This window comes from Astyanax mexicanus, chromosome 6 (genome assembly GCF_023375975.1).
Source record: "Astyanax mexicanus isolate ESR-SI-001 chromosome 6, AstMex3_surface, whole genome shotgun sequence".
In the NCBI taxonomy this organism is placed as follows: Eukaryota; Metazoa; Chordata; class Actinopteri; order Characiformes; family Acestrorhamphidae; genus Astyanax; species Astyanax mexicanus.
Window position 1 is genome coordinate 21,173,289 of NC_064413.1, and position 25,102 is coordinate 21,198,390.

At 38.0% G+C, this 25,102-nt stretch overlaps 1 protein-coding gene across 1 annotated transcript in view; it reads left to right on the forward strand.

Annotated features, from left to right (window-relative positions):
* plekho1b (pleckstrin homology domain containing, family O member 1b) overlaps window positions 1-24,715 on the forward strand; it is a 37,166-nt gene extending 12,451 nt beyond the window's left edge. The window contains exons 3-6 of the mRNA XM_007237277.4: window positions 8,687-8,827; window positions 13,346-13,450; window positions 17,767-17,868; window positions 18,561-24,715. Coding sequence (XP_007237339.3) covers window positions 8,687-8,827; window positions 13,346-13,450; window positions 17,767-17,868; window positions 18,561-19,232 — 1,020 coding nt within the window. The 3' untranslated portion in view covers window positions 19,233-24,715. The remainder of the gene's footprint in view (window positions 1-8,686; window positions 8,828-13,345; window positions 13,451-17,766; window positions 17,869-18,560) is intronic.
* Window positions 24,716-25,102: the final 387 nt, after the last annotated feature.

The following is a 25,102-nucleotide window of genomic DNA, read 5'->3' on the forward strand; positions in this document are numbered from 1 at the left end:
TACCCACGTGCAGCAACAGAGGGAGCTGTTTATGCTTCAGACTGTCAGGTCCACTAACTACTTTTTAGCCTGAAAGAAAAGAGTGCTGCCAAGCAAAAAATCTGGCAAAAAGTGGCAAAAAAATCTTTGAGGAGATTAAACTAATTTATACTGAAGAATTAATTGATATCAGGATATCCAAAAGCATTATCACACATCACTGGTCGAGTGGTCCGGCAGTCTAAAGCGCTGCCACTCTGATTGGGATTGCTGGTTTGAATCCTGTTCATTCAGCTTGCCATGAACTGCCGGAGCCCAGAGAGAGCACAATTGGCCTTGCTCTTTCTGGCCTTGCTCTCTCCTAGGGTGAGGTCAATCAGCTGCACTTGTCTTTACCCTCCCTGTGTTGTGGCATCACCAGTGATGGGGGATAAACAGCGGACTAGCAGCTGAATAGGTGGTTAAGTTTGGTAAATTGTGAAAAAATGAAAAATAAATGTATATTAAAAAAATATAAAATTAAATAATACCTGAGCTCACTTGTGCTCTTGTGCCTGCATGTAGTCAAATCCTCACAGCAATGATAGATAGATAATTAGAAAAATAAACAACAAATGTTAACTATTTAATTTTAAAACAGGTCTGATCTAAAATTATACACTTTTCATACATGGATCACATTTCAAATTATCACTAATTGTTCCTCACCCTTTTATGTTCAATCGCAACATATCAAACTGTACTTTTGTTGGTTTAAATAATATTTTGACTCTGAGAAACCTTTGGAAGAAGAGTTTGGCCTCCTGTCAATACTCTTCCCACCGCTGGAATCTGGATTTTCATTGCATGAACTGGGCTGAATAAGTAACAAATTACTACCATACACACACAGGGACCACCCACTCATAATCATTCTGATTTATGTATTTTCTTCTGAAATAAAATATGACATTGTGTGATGAAGTCATGAAGGTCATGGAGTTCACAGTGCAGAGGTGTGAGGTAGATAACATGGGGGATTAGATGTTATTTGTTATGTATCACACATATGGAAGTTTGGAGACATTCTAGATATAGACTATGGCTTTAAATATAGGTCTCTTCTAGAACTGGGCAAATAATAGTATGTGTTTTTTATATTTATTTCAAATATGTAATCCAATACTTTTGACAAAATTAGGCAGGGCAAGTTTCTATGTTGTTAGAAGGTAAAGTGTAAAGTCCAAATAGTTTGGGAAAATAAAATTGTAATAATACATTTAAAGTGAGACTATGGAGAACCAAGGAAACTAGATATAAAGAAGTGCAAATGAACGCTATCTCATTTTACACGTGAAGATGAGATCTTATAATGAATCATGTAACTGATACATTGTTATATTACAATAGTAATCAACTCTGAATGAGAGAGAAGAGCTCAGTTTCCTGAAAGCTTCTTTACACAATGATGATTCTTTAACGGTCAAGTCTCTGTCTCTCTCCTAGTTAAGATGATGTCAGTGATATAGTGCTTTTGTGAAACTTGACACAGATTAGTTATTTGAGTTGAGCTACAGTTTAAAAATGCCTTTAGCTTTTCAAATCAAGAACATATGCACCTTTTCTTTGTACAAGATATACTCTGATCCTTTTTTAAGGGTGTTTTACAGATGTAGTTTGTTTCTCTGACCTGAATCGGTTAATGAGTTTTAATTACAGACTTTCTTTCTGTCTAATCTTTGTTTTTCTGCATATTATTACCGTATATTTCGCACTAAGGTGCACTTAAAATCCTTTAATCTTCCCAAAAGTTGTCAGTGCGCCTTAGAATCCGGTGCACCTTATTATGTATGAATTGGATGTAAGGAGCAGTAAAGCCACTCCGTTGAAGTGCAGCATTATACAGGAGTTACAGTTTAGTTCTCCAGCACTATTAGCATTAGCCGCTAAGTGATAGCTCTTTTGCTGTTCAGATGTGAGTATATCAGACTGCAGTCTACATGTTTATCGTGTTAAAACAAACTCCGTGGGAAGAACTGCTAGCTAAAAATCGAAATCTGGAAATCTAAGCTTACTGTAAATAATTGGAAGAGCTTCACTCACCCAGTGTAGATCAACATCCAGTGCTAATTTGACTTGTCTGACTCGTCTGAATTTTTTTTTTAAGAATTAATGTTTTTTAATTCAGTGAGATCTGCTGAATTAGAAGGAAAACATGGTGACACCTGTTCCTTACTAGTGTTGCATAAAATGTGCCTTATAATCCAGTGTGCCTTATGTATAAAAATAGATGTTTATTAATAGTGCGCCTTATAATGCGGTGTACCTTATAGCGCAAAAAATACGGTATCGTCCTTTCACCTCCTTTCTGTTTTTCAATGCACAAATAGGTATTGCAGTGACACTGATTAACATGGTGGTGGTGTGTTTGTTTTGTGCTGGCGGTACAAGTGGATCAAACACAGCAGTGCTGTATCGAGGTGTTTATAATGTTATGGTTGATTATAGAAGATATAGCTATAACAAAACTAAAACATTTAATGGAAAGCTATGGAACACTGTAAAAGGACTCAGTACACAGATGAGTGTATTGCGATGTTTCTGCACTTCTAGTCTTGCGTTTTAACACAGTATTTTAAGGCCTATTTCTGTTAGGCCTACTTGTTTTTCTGTGTGGGTGTTCCTCTTTAAGCTCCGTCTGAGGTTTATGAGAGCAGTTTCTTGGCTGAAGGTTAGTCCAAGTATTTTCTTGTGTTTTCCCAACCCTTCTTTATTCTTTAGAATGAAACAGGCTGTGTTTGATACTGTCATACATAGAAATGAGCCGTGTTTTCATGTATGAAACTGTTGTTTTTTAATGGATGCTTTATTTGGTGCCTCACTCAGAAAGCAATGAAACACTAATTGAAAGTTTAAAAACAGTGGGCAGTAGGCTTGTCAGGCTACTTTGTTTATGGATTTATTGTAGGATAAATTAAAATGGTGTCGATAGTTTTTGATGCCTTTAATATTGCCCACTGTATTTACCTGCATGTATTTAAGTTTAAACTTTTAGCCGCTAACGCTGTAGTGTTTTCCAGTCCAATTTATCGCAACAATTCCTGGGACAGCAGTTAAACTGCTTTGAGCTGAAATGTCAGTGAATTGTTAAATAATTGTTATATTATAGATACTATATTCCTCTAAAGAAGTTGTGTATTTAAAAGTGCTTGATTTTTTCCTCACTTGTAATTTGGAAAGATGTTTGTAAGTTCAAGTGCCCTAATTTGAGGCCCCCTTTTATTAGCCACATATATCGTGCCATGAGAAATCAGTTCAACTTAATTGAACATAGACATGCGCACTGGGGATACATCATAGAGCGCATTAAAACCCACAGTGAACAGTGCAGTGCATGGTAGGAATCGTGACCATCAGCAGCGTCTGGCTAGAATTATCCATGCAAGATATTGACAGCAGAAATTACATCCACATTCAATGCAGGAGGCCACACAGTTTTGTCCCACAGGTCAGTGCAGTGTTTTTTAGCTCCTGTGAGACATGGCAAAAGACATGGGCAAGATACTCGTTCTGCTGACACTGAAAATAGCCAAAAAAAAAAGAAGAATGCTCTAGACACTGAAAAGAGACTTTATGAGTACAACAAAAGGGTCCATCTTTAATTTTGGTCTGTTTCTCTAAATATATTCCGAATTGAAACCTGCTCATTTTGTTCAGTCTCATCACCCCACCCCATCTGCCTCTTAAACACTGAGAACTAACCACAGGCATGAGTAATAGGCTTTTATACTGGGTCATTTCTGCATAAACTAAAAACATTACCAACAACAGAATAGCATAGTGTTGCTCTTGTAGATTTTATTGCATTACGAGGCCAGTTATACGTTTAATGTTAGGGTTTATGGATTATGAAGCAAACTTAATGGCAGTTTAAAACTCATCATGAGCTGCTAACAGAAGTTTAATTCATGCTTTTGGAACAGGAGTCTGTCCCTTCCGTGACACCAATAACACAGTCTGCCAAAACACTGAGCACGACCCTGCAAATCCACTTCTACCCCTCACCTAGATGTGTTGATGCATGCACTCTCTACTCTACTAATGGAAATTGATTGTAACTTAATGAGCTGGTTCTGCGGGGTTAGCCAGCGTTGAAGTAGGCCATGATGTTCTGGAATGTGTAGCAAAGCTGAACCAAATGGGTTTGCCATTTTTCACCCAGACGTACTTTTGTTGTTGTTAAATCTCATGTCGAATTCAAGGGCACAGTAGTCTTTTAGGCTAAACGGTTGCTTGTCATTGAATAATGTGATCAAAAAACTGATATGCAGGTGACTAGAGATTAAGAGGATAAACAGTATGTGGATACTGTCTTTGCAAAGATTCATTGACTTAATACAAAAAAAGGAATCGGTCCTATTTAATTGGATATAGTGAAAATAGGAATAAACTGTACTTTTAACATTTTTAAAAGTTAATTTTAATTTTTAAATTAGGCATCTGACAGAGAAAGGCAGCTAGTCATGTGGTACACAAACAAAAGCTAAGGCTAGATTACTAGCTCTCAGGTAATGTTACTAGCCCTGTGCAGCTTCTATGTTTTAGCCGGAAAACAGACAGTTTGTAAGGAGGTCGTAAACTAATACCAAGTATAGTAAGTTGTGCTTAACATGCTCCAACTTCTACAAGCCTGGCTATTGTGTCTGTTAGCTCCTCAACTTTAATCCTGCCAAGCCTGACTCTTAGCATCACGGCTAACCCTCTTTAACCCTGCCAAGACCAGCAGCTGTGTCTGTTAGCTCCCTAAATTTAATCCTGGCAACCCAGACTTTTAGCATCACAGCTAACTCACTTCCCAGCGGCTGTGTCTGTTAGCTTCGGTGCTCCAATCCTGCCAAGTCTGTCTGTTAGCACTACAGCTAACCCACTTCTACCCTGCTGAGCCCAGCCGCTGTGTCTGTTATCTACCCAACTCCAATCCTGCCAAACCAAACTGTTAGCATCACAGCTAACTTGCTTCAGCCCTACCAAGCCCAGTGGCTGTGTCTGTTCACTAGTATTGTGATATAATGTAATTGCTTTATCATCAGTGAGAAAATATCCAGTAACAGCCAACTGTTTTACTAATGCATGGCATTAGTAGGATTAGACAACTTTGCTTTCTGTCAAAATGTTTAAATAAACGTTTCCCTGAAGAATGCTTGCTTGTGTGAATATGTGGATACACAAACCAATGTAAATATACTCAAAATAGCGGTGTGTCATATCATATCGTACGCAATAATTTCGCCAACATTTTTCAATATTGTGAATGATATTAAACCTTGAAATATTGTGCCATATCATCCACCCCTTATTATCACATCAGGGTACTACTTTTTTGCTGTGAAGAAAAATTCACACTGTTCTCATTTCCCATTAAATATCTACTAGAGACAGATTATATCGGTCCAGTATCATTCATTTTACTGCACACTGAATTTATATAGAGAATTATTAGTATTGTGCAATTAGGGCTGGGCGATATGGAAAAAAATCTTATTACGATATAGTTTTTCATATCAGCCGATATCGATATGTATCACGATATAAATCAAATCACTTTCTGTTACACTTAAAGGTTTCTATTTTTACTCAGAAGTGACAGAATAAGGGAGTTATGGACAAAATCACTAGCAGGCTCAGAGCCTTGTGGACAGACACTAGGATGTTAACATCTTGCCAGGTGGGTACAGCTTTTAAATTAATTTTAAAAAGGGGACAAATATATAAACTAAAAAATATGTAAGACCCTTTACATTATATGTCTGTTTAATTTAAATTGCAATAACACTTTATTTATTTTTATAAAATTATATTTAATCAAAAGATCATTCCCCTCCCTGAATGCAGGCAACTACATAAAGCAAAATACAAGAGTATATCACAGTGTTCATTTTGACAGGTGATTTTGATACAGTCTTAGTCTTTTCACTAAAATGTATAATAGTTTTAGTTACATTTTAGTCTATCGGATATTATTAGTTTTAGTCAGATTTCAGTCTAGTTTAATTTTGGTCATATAAAAAGTATGTATTACATATGTTTTACTGTTTTTCTATTTTCTATTTGTTGTAATTTTAGATAATTTACTGCTTATGTTTTTTTTTAAATAAGAGCCTTTAGTTTTTTTTTCATTTAAATTAAGCTAACATTTAAATATTTAAAAAAAAAAGTGGCCTATAATGGAGGTGGGAGGAATAAAGTCAAGTTTCTGAAATGATCCACTTCTACTGCAGTACAGATTTATACTAACATTACTGGCTTTCAGTAGACTAGACTTACATTACTTAAGTGTATTTAAAACTCCAGTTCAGTAACAGCAATGTTTAGCTCAGTTCAAATACAGCTAGACAGATTATATAATCTTCTGTATTTAGTAAAATATCCAGCATAACAGACTCTCTATCTGTTAAAAACTATAAAACACAAAGACAGAGGAGAATGCTGCCCTCAGGGTTTTCTAACAGAAACAGTGAGAGTTAGGAAAAAAGATGGAAAGTGCTTCCTTTCTGTGTGTTTATATACTAACCCCTCACTCGTGCTGAAGTTAACCTTAATTTACACGAAACGTGGATTAACACGGCTAACGTGCGTTACCCATTAGTTTATTAGAATGTAAAAAGCAGTGAAAGCATCTTAGCTAATGATGACAGATTGCACAGATCCCTTTTACACCTAAACATCGCTAACTTTAAACTGGAGACAAGCTAATCTAACTAGCAGCAAACAGAGCAGCGTTTACCTGCCTTCAGAAATCTGAACAAGCTCACCTCTCTAAATATCTTGGAGACGCATGCCTCATATTTAAAAGGTGAGTTTTCCAGTGTAGCGCCGCTGAATAGTATAAATGAAGTTTATCCAGTAAATGGGAGAGAAGGAGCCGCTATGTGAGGAGTTCAGAGTGGAGGGGCTCGGGGGGTGGGGCGGAGGGGGATGGTGGAGAGGGGAGGGGAGGGGTTGTACTGGGCTGAGCAGCAGTTCAGCGTGCTGCCTGATCTCGTGCTGCGCCTTTTCACAACGCTACTTAAACGGGAAATAGAAAATTTAGTTTATCGAATTTCCCGCCCCGACTTATCGCGATATATAGTTTCCTCGATAACTATCGATATCGTTTTATCGCCCAGCACTATGTGCAATAGTGTATTCTTAAAAAATCGTCAAGAGTATCATTATCGCAAAAATACCATGAAATATCTTGATATTATTTTAGGGCCATATCGCCCACCCCTAACTCAAAATGCTTTATGCTAATGATCTGACAACAACAACAATAGCTGTAATTTCTACAACCCTGCCTGAAATTAGAGAATATCTAGGACTTCTTAATAACTTAATGTCTTTACTATGTTTTCCATTTTATTGAAGTCCAGAAAAAGAAATGATTATGTTACTCCTTCAGCACCAACTGACTGATAAGTTCTGACCATGTAAGCTGACCAGTAGTCATCCTTCTGGTAATGGCTTTAGCTGAGGGCGGAGAGCAGCGGGCAGCATAAATATTGCAGGTACAGCTTTGTCCTCAGACTGCCTTTTGGCAGGTTGGATATGTCTCAGTAGTGTCATGTGCACTGTGGCTGTTGCCAGGGTCCAAAGCTACCACGCAGGAGGCCAAGTGGCTCACATTATGGCCACTCTGCTGCACATGCAAGGCAGTAATAGCCTCTATCCAAGCAATGCTTTAATGAGCTGGGTCTGCACACCTAATTGCCGCATCAGATGTCGGTTGTGAAACCTGATGACTGAGCCAAGTATGCTAATATTTTTGTTATTCCCTGTCAAAACACTAGTATTAGGTTTTTATGTTGGCAGACATTTTTAGCCAAACTGTTACCTTATATTCACACCTGGCGAATAACTGATTTTATAGTACGGTAAAAAAAAAAAATAAAATTATCCCAGCTTTCTTTCATGAAATACAAAAATACACTCTACATAAACTAACTGAAAATAATTAATGGTCTAATTAATGGTGCAGTTTGTTATCACAATTTAGCATGATGCCAGACCACCTTTGGTCTTCATTACAGGCACTTTGACAGCCCAAAATTAGATGAATGAGGTCCCGCAACCAGTGGCTGTACTACCTCAACGCATACACCGTTTTGCTGTTCCAACAGAACAATGCTCGCCCACATGTTCTCCTACTGTTGTCTCAAGAGCTTCTCTGAAAGACACAGACACTATGCCATTGCCAGCTGCATTGCCAGATCTATCGCAGATTGAACATTTGTGGGATACTGTTAGATCCACACTGCATCTACAAAAAAAAAGCAGGAACTGTGTGAATATTGAAACTGGGATGGATTATTGCAGGACACCATTAGAAAATTCTACTTGAGACATCTGTCTAACTGAAGTTCTGTATTACAGGTAACCTAGCGACGATGCAGCACTTACAAACCAAACAGCGCAGCTACAAACAGAGCAGCAATGGAACAATTTTAACTCGCAGAGCGTTTATAACTGAACAGATTGTATTTTCTCATCCTCTTTAACTCAAAATCTTTCAATAAACAGCGTGAATGGAACTGTGGTATAATCGCAATAATACACAATACACCATGTAATATCATGCGACTGCAGCACAGCAGTGCCAATATTACACATTATAGCACTTTCTCTTGTGTATTGTGTTTTAATGCTAAATTGAATTACATCAATGATTTAAATCTTTTGTTTTCCTCAGGTGAAGGATGAGAAAAAAATCCATGAGGTGGTGGACCTTACAGACTACGAGAGATCTGAGGAACTGCGCAAGGCCAAGAGTCGCACCAAGAAAAACCACAGCAAGTTCACGCTCTTGTGCTCTCGCCAGCCTGGCAACACAGTGAGTAGCACATAGCACAACAAGAGCTCTGGCAACTTCAGCGTTCTTCTGGCTCGACTAATTGAAATGACACTTTCCAGAAATAGAAATAGAAATTGAGCAGATAGATGATGGTGGTGATCAAAGATGGGTTTGAAGTAGATTGCATAAGTAGAAGTAGACTGCCTGCTGTAAACTATAGCCTATAGCAGATATCCTGTTGTAATACTAACCTACTGCTTATTATTATGGATTATGGATTATGCTAAGATTAAGATGAAACGTTTTTAGATTTGAAGTACCTAGTGATACACCACACAAACTGTAAGCTGTGACACACCTTATATACAGCTGCAGACGAAGACCCTGTCATCAACATGTCCTGGATAATTAGCTTTCAGTAAGAATGTTTGAGCTAATCGCCTTTCACGAGCGCTCAGCACCACACACATCCTGCTCATGTGACAGGAACACTAGCCTCTAGGCCAATACTTTACAAACTAGTGATGCAACATCCAAGCGTTTTATCTCTTGTCTCTGAGCTAAAATTGAAAAAGCCAAAACCAAAAAAAAAATAAATAAAAGTTTATTCTTATAATCCAGAAAATGCAACTCTATGACAAAAAATCACTAATCACTGTGTAGCACTAGCAATAAAATAGCTATTACTATGATTATTACTGTTTTTAAATTTAATTATATTGTTTCTTATGCAGCCACAGTAAGACAATCAATGCTTTAAATAGTCACAATGTAACTGATTTACTGCATCATGCATGCAACTAATTCCCACTTTCCTGTAAATCTGGATTTGTGACATTTAACTTTAAAGAGCTCCAGTTGGATGGACTGGATACATTTTCAGCATTTTTTTAAAGACTAGTAAAGCATTAAAGCTGACCAATCTGCTGCAGCTCCAGTGCAGAGGCAGGTGGCTAATCCCTCTGGCTTGAAGTACTGGATGAGTGTGTGCGAGGAATCCATCAGCGGCACACGCCACCACGTGGCAAATAACTCCCACTGCTCCCAACAGCTGCTCTTCAAGCAGAGGAGACTGTGGAGGATCTATGTAAAATGAACAATACAGTCAGTGCCCACTCTCTGCAGACAGAGCTGGCAACAGAGACTGGGCATTACATTACTGTTTGGCAGGGGTGTAAAAAAAAGCCAAATTGTTCCCAAATAAGCAACATTTTGTTTTTGTTTAGCCACAATTACTCACCAACACTGCCTTACCCATCTTGGTTATGGAATTCACCAGAGCTACACAGGTTAACACTGGAACTCCGTTTCCACTCCTCTTTAGTGACATAAAGGAGCTAGGAGATATTAGACACCTTGTCCTCTTCCGTCTGAGGATGCCCCATAAGTGCTCAATTGAGTTCAGGTCTGGAGACATGCTTGTCCAGCATCTTTACCTTTATCTTCTTCTGCAAAGCAATAGTCATCCTGGAGCTGTGTTTGGGGTCTTTATTATGTTGGAAAACTGCTATGCGGCCCAATAACTAGAGGTAAGGGTCATGCTCTGCTTTAGAATGTCACAGTACATATTGAAATTTAGCACTCATATAGCCAAGACCATGATGCTACCATCACCATGCTTGACTGTAAGCAAGGGACAGTTGCCTTGGTACTCCTCACCAGGATGCCGTCACACTTGCTGGACACCATCTGAACTATCTTAATCTCGTCAGACCACAGGACATGTTTCCACATAACCCATGCTCTTGCACTGCTGGTCTTCAGCAAACTGTTTGCGGGCTTTCTTGTGCATCAGCTTCAGAAGAGGCTCCCTTGTAGGACAGTGCCATGCAGACAGAGTTGATGCAGTTTAGATATTAATTGCTGTGCGGTTATTTTGCAATTTTGAGGGCACAGCAAATTTACACAGTTATACAAGTAACAAAGTGTCATACATCAGTTTTGTCCTATAAAAAGGTATGATAAAATATTTATCAGACTTTGAGGGGTCTACTCATTTTGTGAGATACTACAACTGTATATAACTGCTGTATATTAATATGTATTTTATAAACAGCGTTACTGTTTGGTTGTCAGGAGACTTATTTTAGTATCTGACACTGGTGGTGATGCAGGAAATCCTGTCAGACTGCAGTAAAGTATGTACATGGTTGAGTCTGTGTTTTGGAATCTGACGGCATTGTGATCTGCACAGCTGCAGCAGTGGTAATAGCATAGACTGCTGCTGTCTCAGCACATTTACATTTAGGAGTTTTGTTCTATGGTATGGTGGGTGCTTCCTAGTTTTGCTGCTTCTGCAGTTTAGAGTCAAAACTATGCAGTTGTACCTGCTTGGTTTTACTTAGCCCACTGCCTATATAGTACGAACAACACCAAAGACATCCTCTAATGCCGCACAGTCTGGAATAAATACAACTTAATGCAAATTTTTGCTTTTTCTGTTCTGATTATGATATAAAATCATAAAGCTGGCCAGATTTCCTAAAGGCACCTACGCATAAGATTCTTGTTTAAGATGACTTTTGTTTGTTTAAGCAAGCATCATACTGAACACTCTCTGTGTCTTGTCATTTAAGATGATCTCAACAATAAAGATGCTTTATGGAAGCTGCAATGCTAATAGTGGATTAGTCGCAATGCTATTAACTGGGCTCAGCATACAACTAAAGAATAATAGCGAGAATCAAGAGTATTCGTTAAACTCCAGGCCTGGAATGCTTTTATTGCTCTACTGCATCTAATGTTGTTGGAGCTACTCAAGACCTCTTACAAGAATTGCATACAGTCACCCAAGTCATATTTGTGATAAACTGTGTTATATGACTGTATCAGTCCTTTTAACTGATCTTTTACTTTTAAAAAAAGATCCGTAAGTTTTGGGATTTGGGGGATTCAGGGCCCTCTCTGGTGAGAGTGGGTAATTGCACCGAGCATGCGGAAGAATCATTTGAAACTGGGCGGGTGTTATGCGGTCTTCTCTCAGAGCAGATGAATCAGATTCCAGGTTATGTTCAGTCAGAGAGAGAGCTCCCTTTAATTTAATTTCATTTTTGGCTTTAGATCTTGCTTCACTCCTTCGTTTCTTTGGTTTTACTATGAGTAAATGAGCTACTGAGGTCTGAGTTTCCTCTTCTGAAGTCTACATTTCTCCACCAGCCGCTCGCCCTCAGTAAAACTGAGCCGAATCCTCTTTTAGAGGCTGTACATGTGACGTAAGTATGTGAAGACGCATGACGTGGCCAGAAGAACTCCAGCGAAAAATGACCCGACACTCCAGTTTTTAGAATGAATATATCAGGCTTAGCAGGGATGGTCGTTCCAGCACACTGTTACCATTAAACACAATATTTTGTCCCTTCTCCACTCAGAAAGGCTTCTGCTTTCAGTTTAGGAACAAAATAATACGAACTGCCACTTTAATGATGGTTCTGCACCTCTCCGCATGTACCATATTGCTCCCAATGTAATCTGGAAACTGTAACTAAAACTTCTTCTTTCACAAATTAAACCTTTTACCAAGTTTGGTGCCAACTTTCTGCTGTAATTCAATCTCCTTGTCTTGGTGACATATGAGCAGTTTCATTTAGCAGTTCGGGAAGTGGATTACTTTTCCTTTATTTTAAAATAATGGTGAAATCTTATAACTAACTACCACACTTACACTTTCTTTCACTCTCTCTCTCTATCTCTCTCTCTCTCTCTCTCTCTCTCTCTCACTTTCCCACAGACCATTGCTGCTAAACCTAATCAGCCCATATTTATATTAATGTCGTTTTTTAACAGTAGAAGATTGCTTACAGTATGAGCCTTAACCTTGAGGAGAATATTTTCTTGTTCCTTTTTTGTATTTTGCATTGATGTTGCTAACTTTTTTGGAACTCAAACTTAAACATAGTTTACAAAAGACAATCTGTCTTCAGTAAAAAAGATAAAAAGATACAATTCAACAAACATATTCAAATATAAACACCATTATGTTTGTAGTACAATGATTGCTATATTTTTCAATTTACATTGTGTTCAGTGTTAAGGACGAAAAAATGTGATTAATCACAATAAATCACACCACACGAATTTCATTTGAAATTCGTTCGAAAGCCCTAAAATAACCAGTTCTCACACAATATTTCAGGCTGGATTTGCATTATTGGCTTTCCTCTAACATCCTGGTATTTTCCGCTGTTATCAGTTTAATCCTGATACCCACTGATACTGAAAAACCATCTATATTAAAAGCACGTTGGTAAATATTAGACACAGGGTTGTCAGAAGCCTCTAAACACCAAGCATTTATTAGAACCAGCACATTGCACACAGTAAAACACTATACACACTTATTTGCATATGGCAGGGTCATTATTACAATGGTTAGTATTGTGATAATCAGCATGTGACACATTATACAGTGTAACTGTGTGTGGATGTGAAATGAAACGTCTGGGTGCTCTTTGAACTTGAGGTAATCTTGATTTTAATATTGTGTGTGTGTGTGTGTAGAAAATACGGTAGTATAATAGAAGTATGGATTATAAACATTAATAATCTCTTGTCCTATAGGTTCCTAACCTGGTCTTCCTGGCTGTCAGTCCAGAAGAGAAAGAGTCATGGATCAATGCCTTAAACATAGCCATCACCAGAGCCAAGAACCGCATCCTGGATGAGGTGAATTAAACATGTATTTTACACACACACACACACACACACACACACACACACACACACACACACACACACACACACACACACACACACACAGCACACAACACACACTCACACTTTCCCCTTTCGGCTACCTCTGGTGTTCATGACTCATCTTTCAGTTTTTAGTGCAGCCAGACTGACAAAGAATACTGAGCACACATTGGCCCTGTTCAAACACCTTATTAAATGATGATTTGATTTTAATTTACATAATTTTCCAACTACCTCAGCATACATATTTGAACCTAAAGCTTGCTTTCTTTGCTGGAGCTATTATGCTAACATTGCTAACAAAGACAAGAAGTCACCAGGCAACTAATAGTGTGCTGTATAAACTATGCATGCATGGACAGCTATAAATATAAACACAGCTTAAAAGTTTTCTTCTGTTTTATAACAGATTATGAGTCATATGTTCAAGTCTGCAATCTTAATGAAGAAGTGAAAGTTCTCAGCATGTGTGTTTTCTAGTGTTTCCACTTCTGCCTTGTTTTTTCCGGACCTAATGACTTTTCAGTTTGGTTTAAACCAAAATACAGATGTGAAAGTTACCATGAACAATGGTCTTGACCAACTGGAGTTTGGTGTGCTACCACATAAGATGGAGGACTAGGGTTCAAATTCAGGTCTGGGTGATTATGCTGCTCTACACCAATAAGAGTCCTAACACTACATTGGCCCACCTCTTAAAAAAGATTAATCTTAAAGGATTAATAAAAGTTGCTCTGTATAAGAGTGTCACATAAATGCTGTAAATGTAAATAAATAGATCAAATTTAGTATGACCAAATGGGGTGGTCTCAGCCTGGATCAGCTGAACCATGCGTTTTGTTTGAAAGTGTGAAAACACTTTTTAAGATGGTTCAAACTTTCTGACAATTACGTGAGTCAAGCTGTCAACAACCATTGTGCAACAGAAGAAGAAAAAAAATGTTGTGCCGAAATCCTTTATGTAACATGTATTGGTACAAGATATATGTGACTCTTGTATCTACTGTAACTTTGTATAAATATCTTTTAAAATATTTTTTTTTTTTTGCAAAAAGAACTATAACTATATTGATAACATGGACAAATTCCAGGAAATTTAGGAAGGGTTTTGATACTTAATAAACAACAAAAGGTGAAAAAAAGATTTTGGGCTGAAATCAGACTCTACTGTGCATGCATGCATATCATGCAACAGAAGGTGCCAAACAGATGATGTTGTTATGCTGAAATCTGACCGTCTATTTTCTGGTCTATTTTAATACGCTTAAAGGCCCAAGCGCCTAAGTAAACAAAACTGTAAAAAAAAAACATTTTCTTTTCAAGTCAAACGAACATTTTGGATGTTAATCTACACAGATTTCTTTCCTTAAAACTGTTTATTTGGGTGAGTAAAGCACTACTGTTTATTTACAGTAAGCTTAGATTTCCAGTGTTTTGTCCAAGGGTGAGCATTAGCCGCAGTTAGCAGCATAGCCATCCCAAGTTAGCAGCACTACACAGCTTTGGTTAGCAGCATAGCCAGCCCCGGTTAGCAATGCTAGCCAGCCCCAGTTAGCAGCACTACTCAGCTTTGGTTAGCAGCATAGCCAGCCCTGGTTAGCTACGCTAGCCAGTCTAAGTTAGCAGTGCTACCCAGCCCCGGTTAGCAGCATAGCCAGCACCAATTAGACGTGGTTAGCAGCATAGCCAGCTGTGGTTAGCAGCACAAGTCAGCCGTGGTTAGCAGCACAAGCCAGCCGTGGTTAGCAGCATAGCCACCGCTGGTTTAACAGCACTACCCAGTCAGGGTTAGCAGCATAGCTAGACACGGTTAGTAGCACTAGCTGGCCGCGGTTAGTAGCATAGCCTGACCCTGTTAACAATGATTCCTAGCCCTGGTTAGCAGCGCTACCCAGTTGTGCCAACTCCCTTATACTCTATAATTTATCAAAATAGCTTTACTGCTTCTTACAACCTGACTGGTAATATTTATACCACAGACGATTTTGGGAAAATTTAAGAATTTAAGCGTGCCTTATAGTGTGAAAAATACAGTACATAGCAAAGTTCTTTAGTGTGTTTTCTAAACTGCAAACTTCTATTGTCTGATAGCATTTTAATCCTGGAGCTCTAGTTGGCTAATTGGGTAATTGACCTCAGCTGGGTTAGATGGAAAATAGTGTAAAATGGATTAAACAAAAAATATATTTTTTTATCAAGTGTGAACACCACATGATTATTCATTTAAGCTATTCTTTATCTTCATCATTTGCTTTGTTTAACACTCCTGCAACCAGTCGCTGCAGTCAAATGTAACCAGTTGCTGATTATACAGCATATAGTTTGCTTGTAAATGCACATGCTTTTCTCTTTTGAAATTTTAGCAGACGTCACTGTCTGCACAGTACTGAAGTAGTAAAAGATAAGACTGAATACTCTGAAGGACAGTGGTAATAACTGCAGTGCAGTGCTCTCGCAGTAAGAGGGCTTGAATTGAGAGAACCTGAGAGTATATGTATAGACCGAGTCTGCCCTTACGTGCTGACTGAAGAGCAACACCTGACTGCAATGATTCAGCTCTATGTCTAGTCCTTGAAACTCTCTATAAGAACAGATGCACAACCTGCACTCTCACAGGAGAGAGAATGAAGTGAGCACACAAAGCCAGATCCACTGTGAACAGGTTGTTCTACTGCTGTGCTAATGCAGTCTACAGCTAGAAATCAGATACTGGACTTTCACGCATGGCTGCATTTACACTGGAAGCAGGACTTTTAGGGCTCGCTGTAACACCTCTACTGATAAGCACATTTATTAGTCATGAAAAGCTTTAACCTGAGCATTCTGCACAATCCTAGTGAGTTTAAATTTAATAGGCCTAAGCCTATTCATACAGTACCAGTAAAAAATTTGGACACACTTTTCACTCTGTTTTTCTTTTTTCTATATTGTAAGTTGTGAGCGTGAAGGACTATTATATTCAACTATTATTCCACACCTCCAGGAACTCCAACACTGAGAAAACTATTCCAGGTCACTCTACCTCATGAAGACACTGAGATTACAATACCAAGAGTGTGCATATCTGTCCTCAAAGCTAAATGTAACTTCATAGAATATTCTGGTTTAATTAACACTGTGATTACAAATATAATTCCATGTGTTACTGTACAGCTTTAATGTCTTCAATGTTGAATTTACAATGTAAAAACAATAATAAAACACATAGAATGAGTATGTCCAAACTTATGGCTGGTACTGTATATCAAATTAAATTAAAGTTAAGTTAATTGGTCACATGCAGTCATAAACAGGACAGCTAGTAATGCTCTGATGACTATCTGGTCATGTAGAAAACTATGATAAAACCAGGATGGATAAGATAATTAATAATTTTAAAATAATGTTAAAAATATAAATAAAAAGACATTTAAACACATTCTTTATTGGTGCAGCCTATGAAACAAGTTTTATACAGATTCGCCCCTATAGAAAATAATTCAAATAGTTATTTATCTACGTTTACATTTCCAACCTGAATTCATTCAAATCAGATTTTTTTACCTCAGTATGACACTTTCATCACTGTGTGGACATGTCTAATCAATTTTTTCAAATGTTTTATATCTGGTCCTAGATCACACATCAACGTTCTGGAATGATCATCTCTATCCCCAGACTTGAATATTATTAAAATCTGTGGTGTGATTTAAAGTGCACTGTTCTGCTTAGAAACCATCAAACCTGACTTAACTGGAGATGATTTGTAAAGCAGAATGGTCCAAAATACCTTCAACCAGAAGCCAGACTCTCAAATTCCACTTTCTAATTTTAGGAGAACCCGGGGCCAAGCAAAACAGAAGAAATCACATAGTGTTGCCTTATGGTTTAATGGGATGCTTTATCCACACTGTACAGTGTACCTATGACTAACATAAGAAAAGAAAAAATGTGCGCACTTAGTTTGATTTAATGTTTGTTCTTTGGGGGGGGGGGGGGGGGGTTGAGGTTTAAAAACTTTTCTTTAATCAAGTTCAGCAGCAGCAGATTTCATTACTTTAGCAAACTGATTTCCATCTTGATTTGTTGCAGCACTTTTATTGTGAACCCAAAGACCCCCTGTTCCCATGTGTACATCACGTGCACACAGTAAATCAGCTCATTGATTGGTTTATCAGCACACACACACACAAACCCCCTTTACATGACCCTGCAGGCCAGTGTGGAAGCATGTTGCTAGATGTTGCACTTAACATGTGACTGATCTTTTCTAATCCTCACTCATGCCTGTTTGTGTAACCCAATAGGTTACGGTAGAAGAGGACAGTTGCCTGGCCCATCCCACACGTGACAGAGCGAAGATTCCACACACGAGACGACTGCCCACTCGTGGACACCTTATGGCTGTGGTGAGCAATCAGTTTTTAATACATGAATTAAAATGCATTATCATATAAAGTGAGGTAGGTTTTTTAAAGAAAGGAATACAGGGCTCCCACACATTCAGGAACAGGAGAATTTTCTATTAGTCATGGACAGTTAAATTATACATTTTTGTCTTATATTAAATATTAGTGATGTTTTGGAGTTAAGCTATAGAGATTGTATGTTGTAGCAATATTGCATTAAATCATTTAGAGAGGGCTTTGAATCCTACAGAAAAGATTTGCTAGTTGGGTTGGAGGATGGTGTAGCCCTAAAATAATATCAGGATATTTCAGGGCATTTTTGCAACAACATTTTTTTTTTTTTTTGCATTATTTGAGGTCTGAAAGCTCTGCATCTTTTTTTGTTGTTTCAGCCATTTCTCATTTTCTGCAAAAAAAATGCTCCATATGACAATATTTTTATTTGGAGTTTGGGAGACATGTTGTCTGTAGTTTATAGAATAAAACAACAATGTTCATTTTCCTAAAACATATATCTATACATAGCAAAATCAGATGAACTTATTCAGAAACTAAAATGAACTCTTTTAGGGTTAAACAAAATGAGAAAAAGTGTAATTGTATTAAAAATATATGATATTTTTAATTATTCCTTTAATTCACCTCACCACTGAAGCCTCAATTAATTAAAAAAAATCTTTTGTGCATTTCAGGCCTCAACATCGTCGTCAGATGGTATGCTGACCCTAGACCTTATTCAGGAGGAAGATGTGCCGGCATCTAGTGGCAAGGACACCACTGACAAGAAGTTCCATCTCACTGCAAACTCAGGTGTGGACAGCTGCAAACTGTCACCTGGCACTGAGTCCAATGTCAAATCTCAGAGCCTACCACGCAAGAGCGAGAGCGCCTGGGACTGGTCTGGCTCAGAAAGCCAAAACCGAACACCCAAGACTGGAAAAAAGCTCAACGGGTCCGAGAAGAACCGCTGCGCCTCCATGGACGAGATCCTGTCTCACTCAGACACACGGGCCACAAAGAGTCCTATTCCCCACTGCTCCATGTCTGCACCTGCCCAGTCCATTGGCAACCTGCAGGATCTTATCTCCAAGAAGCTGGAGAGAACACAGGAACTGCTGACTGAAGTGCGGAGTACTGGGCAGAGCAAAGGGAAAGACCATAGCAACAGCAAGGCGGAGGTGGAGCGGCTGCTGGAGGAAGCAGCGTCTACCTGGGGTCAGGCCCGGGATGTCCTGGAGGAGGTGAAGGAGCTTAGAGTGCTTTGCAGGCAGCTGGACTCAGCCTCATCTGCCCCACTGAGCTCCTCTACCAGTGGAAAACTGAAGAACTTGCAGCAAAATAATTACAGGAAAAGCATGATGTGACGATGCTCCTAAAAAAACAAATCAAAGAAGGGCTGCGCAATTATAGAATGACAAGAAATGATAATTGCGATTCTTTTGACTGATATTCATTTTTGATTTGGACTCCCATCGACTCAACACAGGCCCAATTTGAATCTGTCAAAAAGATAATATCATCCGAACTGCAACGTAAAATATTGAGAATCATTATTTGATGACTTCCTCCGTCTTAATCTCACAAAGAACATAACAACAAGAGCTCTGCACTCCTAGCATACACAACTTCCTCAGTGCTTTTCCTAACCTGTTATGTTTGGTTACGTGATGCAGCAAATATACATTTTTCACTCCAAACTCTTTTCACTCCAGTGGACCAAAGTGTCCCACTGTGTGTACAGATCTTCCGCATTTCCTCAGTGGACTCTGTTGACTGAATTGTGACCGCTGGACATTGTGACATTGATTGATGTGAATTACACATGCAAATATGTTTGAATCGTAAAAGCAGGTTTTGGGCCAGATTTCCTACAGCTTCTAGCATGTATAGAGGTTCCATTGCTGTCACACAAAAACCTCTCCATCATAGCAACTTTAGCAATCATTGCTTTCAATGAAATAGATGATTTACTGTATATTGCGCACTATAAGGTGCACTTTTAATAAACGTCTATTTTCTTGGCTATTTTCATACATTAGGTGCATTTTGAGAGACAATAGTAAAGAACAAGAGTGTAGCCATGATTTCCTTCTAATGGGAAAGCTTGGGTAAGCGCCTAAGTAAATAAAACTGTAATAAAAAAAAAATAAAAATACTAATCTTTTAAAGTTAAAAGAGCACTGGATTGTAATCTACACTGATTTATCTCCTAAAAACGTTAGTAAAGCGCTTCCATTTCTTTACAGTAAGCTTAGATTTCCAATATTTTGGAAATCAGCGCTAGCCCAGTAAGCATCAGAGCTAGCCGCGCTTAGCAGTGCTTAGCGCTAGTAAATGCAGCCCGACAAAGCTACACTGAGAAACCCTGAGTGTTCCGGTATGCCAGGTTGATGTTAGCTAGCGGTTCGTCCCACGTAGCTTTAACACAGTAAACATGCAGACTACATCCCGATATACTCACCTCTAAACGGCAAAAGAGCTAGCGTTGCCGTTAGCGGCTAATGCTAATACTGCTTCAGCCTGGAGAAACTTCACTGTGACTCCAATATAAGGCTGTACTTAAGTGTAGTGGCTTTACTGCTCCTTACAATTAAAATTCATACATAAGTTGCACCTGATTATGAGGCAAACTGACAATTTTTGGGATTTTAATGCGAAAAATGCAGTTTCTTAATTTTGAGTATAGTAATTTGTCTATTCATCATGAAATCTGGATACAATGCAGTGTTACTGCTACATTTGTTTTCATTCAGCTGATGAATTGCCGCTATTGCTTCAGAATGTCTTCCAATCCAGGGCTTTTAATTTGAAATGTCAGAAACAGGAAGTGGAGATGTACACAGGGGCTTCATGACTCTGTTCTGATTCCTCAATGCCCCAAAATGCATCACTCAGCATGTTGACAGCACTATATTAAATTAAAATGATTATCAATCCACAGAAAAGTGAACACACAGCTTGGTAAATGAACAAATGCTAATGCTAAGTTAGCCCAGCTAGCATAACTGTCCTGGCCCTTTCAGTAAAATAAGTTTTCCTTAAATGCCAGACATGATGAATTATGCTCAATGCTTTATTTCATATTTCATATCCATAAAACATTAATTATATGGAGGACGGTCCTATATGAAACAATGCAGTGTTTAAAAAAAAGTAAATTATGAGTAAAAAATATTATGAGAGCAAAAATAGAGATGAAGGTTTTTGTGTGACTGCAATGACATGTAACTTGTGTGAAAGTGATAATTGCCATAACTCAGATGTTGGTTACTTTAATTGCTAAACATGTTAGCTACTTGCTTTAGTAAATCCAGGCCCTAGTTTGTCTCTGTCAGTTCAGGGGCAGAGATTTATCGTTAGTCAAACAGATATGTACTGCTGGACACTGCTGTTTTTCTATATTAGCCTTCATTTTACTCTTATTTACTATTTTACAGTAATAGACCAGGGTATTTACTGGAGTGCTTACTCTAACTCTGAGTGCTTCAGGAAGATAAGACATAAGAGCAGGGCCGTCCATACAGTGGGCATTCTCATAGCGAGAAACCACTGTCATCAGCAACCTCAACAATCTCAATGTGAATGTTTTCCTTTTCTACTTCAGAATACACTGGAACAGCTCTGGTCCAGCAAGGCCGCACATCCCCAGGGCTCTTCAGAGCCGTTTCTGCTGCTTCTCTCCTTCCTGTTCTACCCTCAACAGTGCTCAAGCACACACACACACATGCTGTATTATACATACATACATACATACATATATATATATAGGCCTACTAACAAAGATTGAAAGATCAATGTCATTTTTTCACAATGACAGAAGATGTCATTGGATGTCAAAATGGATGAATGCTGTTGATTGATTGATGTCATTGTATGTTCTCCACAAACTTTCTCCATATGCAGGTGGACTCAAAACAAAAAAAACAAACAAAAAAGAGCCATGTGTTGTTATACCGTACTGAATGCTGATGAAATCTGGTGCCAGTGTTGCTACATGTTTAAAAGGAGGAAGAGACACAGAGCTGCCATTCGAGCTGAGACTTCCTGCAGTAAAGGAGGCTAGAGATGTCTAGCATAGAAGAAGCTGATGATTATCTCAAATTTGCACTATACAACGCTGTAAAACGAGAACGACACTGGCAAGCTGTCTTTTAAAACCTAAGGACTAAACAGACAATCTACCGATAGCAAGGAAAAGAGAGCCTACGTGGCCCTTCTTAACATATTGGTATGCTTTGAACTCGTAAACTGCCTTAGTGAACCTGCAAAGGACACATGCAATCTGCATACCAGTCTCAAAGACACTGCTTCTGTTTTCCATTATTAAAATTTTTCACCTCCCAAGTTGCCTGCACCCAAAGTCGAGGTGAGCGGAGTCGTGGCACTGAGGCCTTCAAGTCCAAGCCCAATTCGCTTGTGTACATCTCTGCGGAATTTTGTCTTTAGAGAACTATGCAACGTTGCATATGGACCTGAAATAATAATAAACAGGCTGCCGGTGTACAAAGTGGCATTGTAACAGACCAAAGGGTATGTGTTGCCAGGATCTAATGTCTTGTTTTACAGTTAGTAGCTAAATAACATGTTTGCACAAAATCTGTGGGTACGAATTTAAACTGTTCTGTCATTCAGACTTGATTACAAGCAGTGTTAATTTCTTTTTGTGTACATTTTAATGTAACGTGCTTTTGTAGCGTGACTAAAATCTTCTAGTTTTTTGTTGTTGTTGTTTTTGCTTTTACTTTGACTGACCTTTACAGCGCTCATCTGGAGAAACAACTGTTTTGACCCTGTTTACTACTGGTCCCTTCATGCAAATAGCATCTGGATTGTATTTTGACAGATTTTCGTCACATGATTTAAATCTGATCATTTTTTTTGGACGAGATATGCAAATTTGCTTGTCGCACGACCATTATTACTGGTGTTTTCTTCGGTTCCATTTTGTGCATATTTAAACTTGTCTTCTTGTGTGGCTTGGCCTTATCCAGATATAATCCTGATCAGGTAACCAGGTGTAAACAGGGTCATAGAGTCTTGTGGAAAACCTTGTTAGCTTGTTAACCTTGTTAAAAAGCACAATACATTCTTAATGGCAGGAAGTGCTGACACACCTACTTCATACACGCACTCAAAACATTGCTAGTCCTATCCAGTTACTGCAAAGATGCCAGAAGTCACTATAACAGGCATATGTTAATTTGTATCACACATAAAAACTAATAAAAATTTGGCTACTGGTCTAGATTTAGAAACAAGGAATGAATTGCTCAGAATATCCCGTCTATCCAGAAGCAAATGAGGTTACAGGAACAGGGTATGAAAATTAAAAGGATCCTTTACTGTATCAAAGTTTTACTGAATAACAATAGCTTATGTGATTTAAACTACTCCTTTAAGCCATATAATATTACATTGTTGTGGTCAGTTGTTTACATACACTTAATTACATCTTAAATATGAATTCCATGTCAATATCTGCCTTTAAGTGATTTCCTTAAAATGTTCTTTTTCTGTGGCAGAATGAGTAAAGAACATACATATTTAATTGAACCTCACCAGGTTTCACCCAAACCAGATGCACCAACATACTTGTGGTACAATGCTGGTTAAATAGTTGATCACTCTTTGCTAAGGCCATACCCAATGAATACCATAACTAACCAAGATTGTGTTTGGGGTGAGTGGCCATTTAGCCAATGATTTTACATTATACTCAATATTTCTAAACTAGTCCTTGTTCTTTATTATTCCATCCACATTGTGCATTATACCAGTTCGACTGGCAGCAAAACCGCTACAGAACATAATGCTACCAATACCATGCTTAAACATTTATTTTCTGTTATTAATTATAAACTCCTTACCTTTACTCCTCAAAATTTAAGTGATTCAGAAGTTTCATTGTCATGTGCACAGTAATTAGGCAGTACTTACACTGTACAATGAAATACAAAACATACCTACAGTCATTGTGGTCATTCCAGAGCATGATCGTCTATCATTTTGTGAATGATAGTCTATTTATTCATTATGATGGTCTCCCTAGAGAACAGATCTTAAGTTGTTCCTGACAATCCAAACCGATTTCCCTCTCAGCTTAGGGTGACAGATTGCATCTTCTTCCAGACCTTAGAGAAATCGCCATACCTGCCATTAACATGTGCTTACCTTCAGTCGTTTAATCTGATGATCTTGGAATCTGTAGCTGTTTAAAAAAAGGAAACCATGAGGCATTTCTCACTTCTGTAAATCTGTACAGTAAAATACTGTACAGTAAAATACTGAGTAAAATAAACATTGTTGTTTTATTCTATAAACTACAGACAACATTTCTCCCAAATTCCAAATAAAAATATTGTCATTTAGAGCATTTATTTGCAGTAACCTAGAAACGGCTGAAATAACAAAAAAGATGCAGAACTTTCAGACCTCAAATAATGCAAAGAAAACAAATTCCTATTCATAAAGTTTTAAAGAGTTCAGAAATCAATATTTGGTGGAATAACCCTGGTTTTAATCACAGTTTTCATGCACCTTGGCATGTTCTCCTCCACCAGTCTTACACACTGCTTTTGGATAACTTTATGCCACTCCTGGTGCAAAAATTGGTGCAAGCAGGTCAGCTTAGTTTGATGGCTTGTGATCATCCAATTCCATCCACTTAGTGCAATTAATCAGTTCTACTGGCAGTAAAACAGCCACAGAACATGATGCTACCACTACCATGCTTAAAAGTTAATACACTGTTATTTGAGCAATCAAAGCAATCAAAATAACTTTAAGCAAGAAATTGAATGTATATTTTTTCCAATATTCTGCCCGTATCAAAAACAGTTAAAAGAAATCACTAAAAGCTCAATATTGCTATGCCATTAAAAACATGTATCTTAAAAAAAGAGCAAATTTACAGGTGAAGCAAAAAAAAGCACTTCTATTTGTTCATTCATCATGCAATCATTTATCATTAACACAATGTGAAGAGCAGCTTCTGTGTTTAAATGATGAAATGTAGTAATAGTCAATATTGGTGATACATGTTTTTCTTTGGACAACGACAATATAAAAAGTATGTACATTTCTGATCACAGCTGTTATTGAAGGAATAAATTATTGTAAATAGCATAGCAAAACATCTTACTTTGTTAGATATGTGGTCCCAGGAGTAGAATGCTGTGTCATTGTACTTAATTCTCTATTACACATCATGTATTGTTTAAAGGTTAATCGTTGT